General features: G+C 35.0%; 1 protein-coding gene across 3 annotated transcripts; it reads right to left on the bottom strand.

Moving 5' to 3' along the window:
• Positions 1-10: 10 nt before the first annotated feature.
• Positions 11-8503, bottom strand: LOC103710537. 3 transcript variants are annotated; one of them, XR_005509194.1, is made up of 7 exons: positions 8132-8467; positions 4861-4953; positions 2529-2670; positions 1928-2216; positions 1704-1758; positions 526-1035; positions 11-413 (listed from the first exon to the last, which is right to left on the bottom strand). XR_005509194.1 is itself a non-coding variant. In XM_026805985.2 (6 exons), the coding sequence occupies exons 1-6, from the start codon at positions 8252-8254 to the stop codon at positions 961-963; spliced, it is 771 nt and encodes a 256-aa protein (XP_026661786.2). In that variant the 5' UTR covers positions 8255-8472; the 3' UTR covers positions 655-960. The 3 variants fall into 3 exon arrangements, 2 of the variants coding, with proteins under 2 accessions (XP_026661786.2, XP_008794516.2); XM_026805985.2 differs by lacking the exon at positions 11-413 and having other exon boundaries at positions 655-1035; positions 2529-2664; positions 8132-8472; XM_008796294.4 differs by lacking the exons at positions 11-413; positions 4861-4953 and having other exon boundaries at positions 655-1035; positions 2529-2664; positions 8132-8503.
• Positions 8504-8830: the final 327 nt, after the last annotated feature.

The following is an 8830-nucleotide window of genomic DNA, read 5'->3' as shown; positions in this document are numbered from 1 at the left end:
AAGATAAATAAGACGTAAACTCGCATAACTCTTAAAATTGAGACACGATAACATGGTACACATGACCAATGCGCAAAATGGCAATACTATTACAAAACCCTTCCATGAAGCTCTTGTAGCTGGAAAACCCTCCAACATTGGAGAAGAGGGAGCAAAAGACTAGAATAACAAATAAAAAGGCTACGACCCTAAATTCCACCATCCACCTTCAGTCCGCTGAAGCTGCACCAGTTTCTCACGTCACTAGCGATTTTGCTGGAAGTGCTGCTGCTTCAACCCACAAGCAAGGCTCCATGTAGATGAGGAAAGATTGGTGCCTGCAATCAACTGAAGCATGATGCATCATTTGTCACCGGAAAGATTCACTTCCACCCTGAGCAGAGACCCAAGCAGGCAAACAAAGCTCGATGCGCCTGCAATCTATTAGAACAATCAGTCTATTCCTTACTATCATCCAATATGGAACCCATACAGAGTTTAGAGAGCTGCAAAAAAGAGAAGAAGACGGTCCCAACCAACACTAACCGAGAAGCACAAAGCAACAAATTTCCTCAGCGCTTCTCCAGCTTCAAGAGAGAACGGCAGGCACCAATAAACCCTTTGTCCTTCATCCTACTTCCTCCAATAATATACCACAATAAATATTGAAGTGAATACAAGAACCTTTTACTCTTTTTATCTCTAGATTTATGACTACTACAATAAAAAAAATAAAAAATAAAAACTTGCCACTGATGGATGGCTATAGATATGCTGTTAATTTGTTAACTTTGTTAAATATATCAACTCTTTTAAATGATACATTTAATTGCTTGAAGAGGCATCTTATATGTCGCGGCAAGTTCATGCTTGAATAAGCCAATTTAACAAGGAACTGGGGTAAAGCTTTTTCCTTTAATAAATTACTGTTACAGAACTGCTGATCAACCCTCTTGATTCTCTCTCATGCCTTGAAAATCTTCAGCTCACAGTCAATCTATCACATAACGTCTTGTACGCTGCACTGCAATGCTTGAATTTCTCCTCTGCTGCTATCTGTTCATGTATCCAAAACAGATAATTTTGCTCTGTTAGTTTCAACATAAGCTTCTCAGGTCCGAGAATATAATGACAGCTCAATTAAATGTAGAATTAGGAGCTGGGGGAAGAATGATCAATATCTGAATAGACAAATTAAATATATGCAGCTTTTGGAGATACTGGGGGATCCAAAGAGATCTTTTTCTAAATTGGTGCGTTGAAGATTCACTCCACAATTTTGGGATAACACATTCCACTGCATAAGCTGTATTCATAATCTATTTGCATGAGATAAATTATACATATCTAAGCATTCCCTATATGCAGCAAAGCTTCAAGCAAGCATTAGCTTCAAAGCAGGTCTGTGGACTTGCTTTCTCTTCCAAAACAGGTCAATTCTCTACCATGCGAAAGCCTAATCTTGAAAGCATCTCATGTTTGTTGCCATTGGATGAAAAAAAGCATTTGCTGGCAGACCTGATGTTTAGACATACAAGATGAACTTTCCTATTGCTATGACTCTGGTTTATAGATAATTTTCATGGCTTAGCCTCTTGCATGAAACTCGCCACCTACTTGTTGGCAACCAAGTTTTTCCATTTAAGCTTGGAACCTACATTGATTCTACCGAGTGGAGGAGGAAAAAAAGGTAGATATGAAAAAAAGGAGCTAAATTGGCTTACCTTTGATGCACCTTGATGACGATCAGGATGCCATCTGAAGGCACAGGCTCGATACCTGAAAAAACAATGGCATAAGTTCATAATAACAAATTCATCATGCTACAGGTCCTTGAAAATACAAATGAACATTTAACCTACTACATTCAGGTAATAAACTCAAATGGACCAGGAGAAATATCATATAATGACAGTAATAGTTTACAACGAAAAGTTTCAGAACTTACGCAATTTTAACTTCTTCAAGTTTTAATGGACCAGATGCACTCAACCCAAGAGCTAACCTTTCAGAAGCTAATTCTGACTCTTGGGAAGTATCAGTTTCATCATCTGATTCATAACTCCAGTTCCAAGAGCTTTTACTGTAAGCATGGCTGGAAGAATTCCTCCGTTGAAAATTTTCAGAACCACTGAAAGACCAATAAGAGTATCTTGCCCTTCCAAACGCAGACCGGAATATGGTTTCAACGTCATCATCATCATCGTCGGTCGAACAAAATACAAATGCACCTCTTCCTAAAAAAGAAGATCAATTTTGATATCAATAGTTCATTTTTGATCTGCATGTTCCAGAAGGATGTTCCTTCCATCCTCTAAACATCTTATTTTTCTTAGGTTTGACGACGACTGTAGAATCTTAGGCAAATCCTCATAGAAGAGAGAGAGAGAGGAAGAAGAAATGAGAAAAAAATCTTCAGCAAATTGAACTTGATGAACAGGAAGGGTTTTTTTCAATGCATTAACAGGATACTTTGTTGTCATTGTCAGAGGATAAGTTATTGGCAGAAGAATAAAACTGGTGCAGAACAAAGATAACGATGTCCTTACTCTTGTTTCTGTAATCTTCTGATTGAGGTTCATGAACACAGAAACCACTTTTCTTTGTTCCCCTGGCCCAATAGTGCCTTCTAAACCATGGGGCTCCATCATTTCTTGCATTTCGTTCATCTTCATCTCGCCAGCTCTGAATCTCAGTAAAAAAAAAGGCAGAAAAGGTGAGGACAAAGGTCTAAAAGCATGGTCCCACACAGTACCAGACCCAACTAGAAAAATGTTAAAGAAGAGCAATAATGATGTAAAACAAATGTCTAATGGACGATCGTTAAAGCATAAACATTGAGTGCCATGTTGTCTTTTCTATAATATTCTACTATCAAAATAAAGATGGATGAAGCTGCCAATGCGCATCAAAATTGAATTACCTCACTTCTGAGGTCAAAATCAGAATATAATACAAATGAGCATGTTAACTGAGCAGATGCAAAACTTCCCACATTTAAAAAGCTCAAGCTGTCAAAGAATGCATTGTATGGTAGTACCTTTCCAGGTTATTTTCGTCATCATGAAGATATTGAAATCATCCATGATAAAGAATGTAATAGTGATAAGAAGGGATCATCTTCTTCAGTTATGACCCACAAAATGTTTATTGACATGTTCTTACATAAAAATAAGTTCTCCCAGTCACTTAACATAACTGGAGTTGCATATATACAAATAAACCTAGGCTGTGCAATCCTATCAAAACCAAATGATGCATTTGGACAAAATATACAAGCAGAACTAGTTTAATGATCTCTCTATCAGCTAGAATGCTTGACACAACAGTACATGTCATGACAATGAAAAAAGCAGGCCTTGATCCCTTTTTCAATCCAATTTCATGGTGAAACAGTATCTTTTACCCATAAAACTATAATTAAAACTTCTCATATGTAAGCTGGTAATATTATTGCCATTTTTTGAAACTTAAAGTACCACTGTCATCCAAAGTTTTGCAGAAATAACTCAAATGGGATAATTCATAAATTCATGGCTTGGAAAGAAAACCACAGAATTAAAATATATCTATGAACATCCAAATTCATGAACAATTAAAGAATATAAGCAGAGGCAACAGAAAAGAAGCCCACTAAACTAAATTAATGACGAAAGTTAATATCACTGGATGCTTCTTATAATTCACAACTATTCATTTAGATGAACCCAACCCAGACCATAAACCATTGGATAAAGGTAAGAGTATCAAAACCATGACAGCTACTTAATAACACTAGGGGAAAAATATGCACTTATGCCATCCGTATCATAGGCTCCCTGTTGCTCAGAGAAAAGGTGTTTCAATTTCTTCAAGTGGAACCAGCATGGAAGCCAAATTTACAGAGAAGAAAGAGAGGAGAGAGTGAATGCAACAGTTCGCATTCGATCTTTTCTTCTAGCTTCCATCAAAGCTATAGCCATGTCCCCTTGATCCATTCATGCTTTCTTTGTATTTAATTTAAAACCTTGACCAGGTAAGCATAGAAGATTTTCTTATCAAAATCAAGGTAATGGTCAAATTAAGATATAGTCAAACATGATTTTAGTTTTCTCTACTTTGGGTTAAAAAAAGTTGTTTTCAGTTTACAGCAATTGCATGATTCAGGCAAACATAATTGTTATTGGTTTTCCTGGCATAAATTATACCCAGTAAACAAGCACCAACTTTCAATCAATCAACAAAGAAGTGCACATAGGCAGAAAGTAAAAATGAATAAACATTTGCAGGATTTTAAGTAATAGTTACAGGACTTGAAAAGGCACTGCTAAAGTCTTTTAATTTCCAAACAAAGAAGAAAAAAGTCTTCTTTTTATCCAGACTCTTCAGTGGACAGGACTTTCTCCAATGAAAGTAAAGATTCATTACAACTCAATCGAAATACTAAGTCAGACATAATCAACCACTTTGAATATGTAAAATGAGAGATGTGGAAAAATCGCAGAGGCATTTTATGGAAGCAGCTGAAAGAATGACTTCCATATTGCAAACAAACAATTTAAGAATTCTCTAAAACAAGATATCATCAATTGAGGAAATGCACAAATAGCAGACCGCCAGTATACACGATAATGCTTTGTCTATTATAAGTCCACCATTTAGGCAATGAAATAAGCAAACACAACCAAAAGATTAAAAAACAATCATGGATAAAAAGTTTCCTAAACACTATATAACAACACAATAAAACATTAGGAAGTATATGACAGTACATTCAATTAACTTTCTCATGTTTTAAGCAGCAGTGATATAGCAGAGACATAGCTCCAAAAGGTACAGAATTGTGAAAATATGCAAAGCAAACAAGCCTACAAACAACTCAAAAATACACTAGAAGCTAACCTCAAAAAGGTATTCTGCATACTCAGAAATATTGCGTAGCAATGTCCTTTTTGATTCTATTTTTCTCCTTCGTTTTGCATAATAATTGAATCTCTGCCAATGAGAATTGCTGAAGACATGAGGTTCAAAACATTGCATTTTTTGAACTGGTAATAGATTGCATGCAACATGAATGAAAATTCCAAAAATATAATAAATGTAAGCAGCCTTTATTTAAGAAGCTGATTTTCACGGCAATCAAATTACTGCTTTACTAGTATGGTTGTAAACAGGCATACCATTATATCAAATCATAAAACCTTAATGGTACTCAAAATCTAAGAAAGGGATTATAGTACAACTGCCTCTGAGGTTTAATTGAATATTTCTAAAATAAGAAAGCTGAAATTTCTATTAGGAAAGAGAATAATAAGAACCTAAAGAACTTCGAAACAAAAAAGAAAACTTATACCCAAGGTATGCCATACCGTACCAAACCAGACAATACAGGATGCACCATATTGCACCAGTTTGGTACCGGTATGCGGCATGGGGAGCGTACCAACACTAGGTATGCTGAATTGGCCCCCGTACCGGACGTACTAATACAATAATAGAGTGGCATCGGTGCAGGGCTAGTACTGAGACGGTGTACCTTGCTTATAGCCTATACAGCTGAAGAACTTTATGAGAATAGATAATTCATGTTCCATTGTCTGAGAGGGTCTAGGAACTATCATAGATAAACACTCACTTTTATTTTATAATATTTTTGTCAATTGTAAAAGAACATACCAATTCACAAAATATTATGATTCTGCAAAAAAACCAAATGCTTGTACATAACTATATACACGACTCAAAGAACTTGCAATATATGTTCATATAAATTAAGATGAGTATTATAAATTTATTATACCTTCAAGATATACAATTCTACTTGAGCTAATTTCTCATACTTATCCTGACAACAATTCAAGACTAATGTCGAAGAGGTCATTTGCATCACAGAGTAATAATCGATCCTAAACAGGTGATGAAGAATTAAAACTTGTCAAACAACTCCTTTTATATCCTCAATAGGTTGCAAAGAGTCAAATATACATATATATAGACATACATATACACATATATATAGACATATATATACATATATATACATTTAGACATATATATAGACATACATATACACATATATACGCATATATACACACATATATATACATATATATACACATAGATATATACATAGCCCCATACATATATATCCGCAAATATATATATAGTGCATGATTATTTAAATCTTAATTTTTATTTGTACTACATTGATGCTTTGCAAGCTTTTCTTTTTTTTTATCTTTGCTTCTTCTGTTACTTCCTATTCATCCTCACCTGCATTGTATTTACAATTGAAAGTAAAGGGTAAGCCACATGAGTTGAAGCTATAATATATAAATACTAGTTTTTGGACACATGCTATGCATGTGGATTACTTGCTCTTTTTGAGTAAGTTTGGTTACTTCATTCAATTAATGTCTACAGATTGTTTTTAAGTGACTTATTATATATTAAACAAAATAATATATTTACCAAAGAAGGATTTATTGAAGGAAAGTTATATGGATGGGAAGGCTAACAGATATGGTTTAAAATCAAATCTAACACATCTAAAAAATATTGACAAGATCTGGATCTAATCTGGATTGGGATGCTAATAGAGGCGACCAACTCTAATCTTTCCCATCCCAAACACTTCTCAAATTCCAAAGTTCACTTCACTTCCTTTAAATAGGGTATTTTTTAAAAGCACTGTGGGGCCCTCATGGTATGCCGTACCAGACCGAAAATGGACAGTACCGTACGTACTGTACCATACAGTTCGGTACCAGTACCGGTGGCGTACCGACACTCGGTACGCCAAAAAAACTGCATACTGTATTGTACTGACACTATACCAGTGTGGCACTGGTACGAGGTCTGGTACCGAAACGGCAAACCTTCAGCCCCATTTTTCTTCACATACACAACCACATAAGATGTTCATAGAAATTGATTACTCAAGAGTTTTCATTAGATATAGCAACTAGTAAGATATAACAACACATACATATATATAAATACACATACATATTGATGTATATATGTATGTAATTATATAAGGTATACTATAAAAAAATTAAGCATATTTAATTTATTCAAAGGCATTTAGCATCTCATTATCAAGTTTTCTGCTTTCTATTAAATAAATTGCAGACTGTAAAAACTTCACCAAACTCTTTTTGGAAAACAAGGGTTTGGAAAATGGTTGTTCAGCAAAATCTTGACTTTTAGAAAAATTTGGCATTTGGGATCCCATTTTTCTTAATCTACACATGCTTCATGCTGCATGTAAAGTTTACTTTAATTATAAAATCAAAATATTTTTCTTTTTTTATTTCAAAAATCTTCAGTTCTATAAAATGCTCTTTCTAACAAGGTAGTTGGTTGTTAAAAAGATAAAGTAAATACAAGTTGACCAGAAAGAGAAATTTATGAATATGAAAAATTCTACTTTCGATTCTATCATATGAAAAATTATACTTTTGATCTGTGCAATAAAAATCTGAGGTATTTGAATCTGTTTCACACGGTTTGAAAAGAATAACGGAAGACTGCGTAGCACAAACTGAAGCAGAAGAAAGCATTTAGAAAAGGTTGCAGTGGTGCACACTTGAGGTAGCCTTGTAAACAAAAACAACTGGCATGAAACAATTCTTAAAGCTGACACTAAATGATGGGACATGGCTTGATATATATGATTGTTTAAATCTTCAGGACACAAATCACAATATTTACTTTCAAAAGGCACGCAAAGTCCCAAATCAGTGTGAGAGTGCCTTATGTCCAAACAAACCCTAATTTAGCTAATGTCCATACCGGAATTTTGGCGACAACTCACTTAAGGTTTTAAAGATACGTGTGCCATTGCGGTTGGGAAAAAAACAGCTATAGTTGTAAAACCAAATCGAGAAATAAAATCTCGCTGTGCGACTTTTACATGCAACCTAAAACGAAAGAAAAATCACCTTTAATTTGATCAAAATACGATTTGAGCTTTGTTCTGTTTCCTCGGATTAATGCAGGCATACAATTCATCAAACATTTGAACACCCAACCAAATACATCACAAAAAAAATAGTAGACTTAATAATATCAACAAAATCCAAGAGAAAGCAGGGCCAATTCAGATGAGATCGCAACTTCGATGAAAGGAAAAAACATTAAAAAAAACATAAAGAAAAATCGAACTTACAGAGTGCCAGTTCGTCCTCCTTTTGCGTTCCAAGACGGGAGTGGAATGGAAGAAAGAGACGGATATGGTCGAAGGAGAAGCGGCGCGAGGGCCAAAGACCGCGGCTCTTATCGCATGATTCATGATTTCTTCGAGACGAGAAAAAGTGGGAGGATCTCAGGCTCATCGTGTTCGGCCGCAAAGAAACATTTTGATCTTGGTTCTCCGCAAGCCTCGTCTCGGACTCTCTTTTATTCTCGTCTCGTTGTTATGGGAAGGAAGCGGAACGCCTACGTTCAAGCCTCACGCTAGCGGGCGCAGCTGGTTCCACTTAACCCTATACAGGAACTCAGCTGGGGTGATTGGTTTTCCCTTTTTGTTTTTCCTCTCTCTTTCTTTGGTGGTGGTACATAGCTAGGTTGATTAGTTTGCCTGCACCTACTTTACTTATATTTATATGCAAGTCAAGAACTTGAAACCATGTTCAGTATGATTTATTTGTTCTATAATTTTTATAAATAAATGTTATTTAAAAAATATTTAACTAACCTAGCATTTGGCATCATTTCTAATTTTCAAGCTTCAAAAACTAAAATTATTTTTTATTTTTCTAAAATTAAAAATCTAAAATTTGTTCGGTAGCCACATAGGTTGTATTTATTGGTGATTATGATGACAATGATAGTGCTAATAATAATAACAACAGCGGTGACTATAGTG

Source organism: Phoenix dactylifera, unplaced genomic scaffold (assembly GCF_009389715.1).
Source record: "Phoenix dactylifera cultivar Barhee BC4 unplaced genomic scaffold, palm_55x_up_171113_PBpolish2nd_filt_p 000841F, whole genome shotgun sequence".
NCBI lineage: Eukaryota > Viridiplantae > Streptophyta > Magnoliopsida > Arecales > Arecaceae > Phoenix > Phoenix dactylifera.
This window is presented reverse-complemented; position numbering and strand designations above follow the sequence as displayed.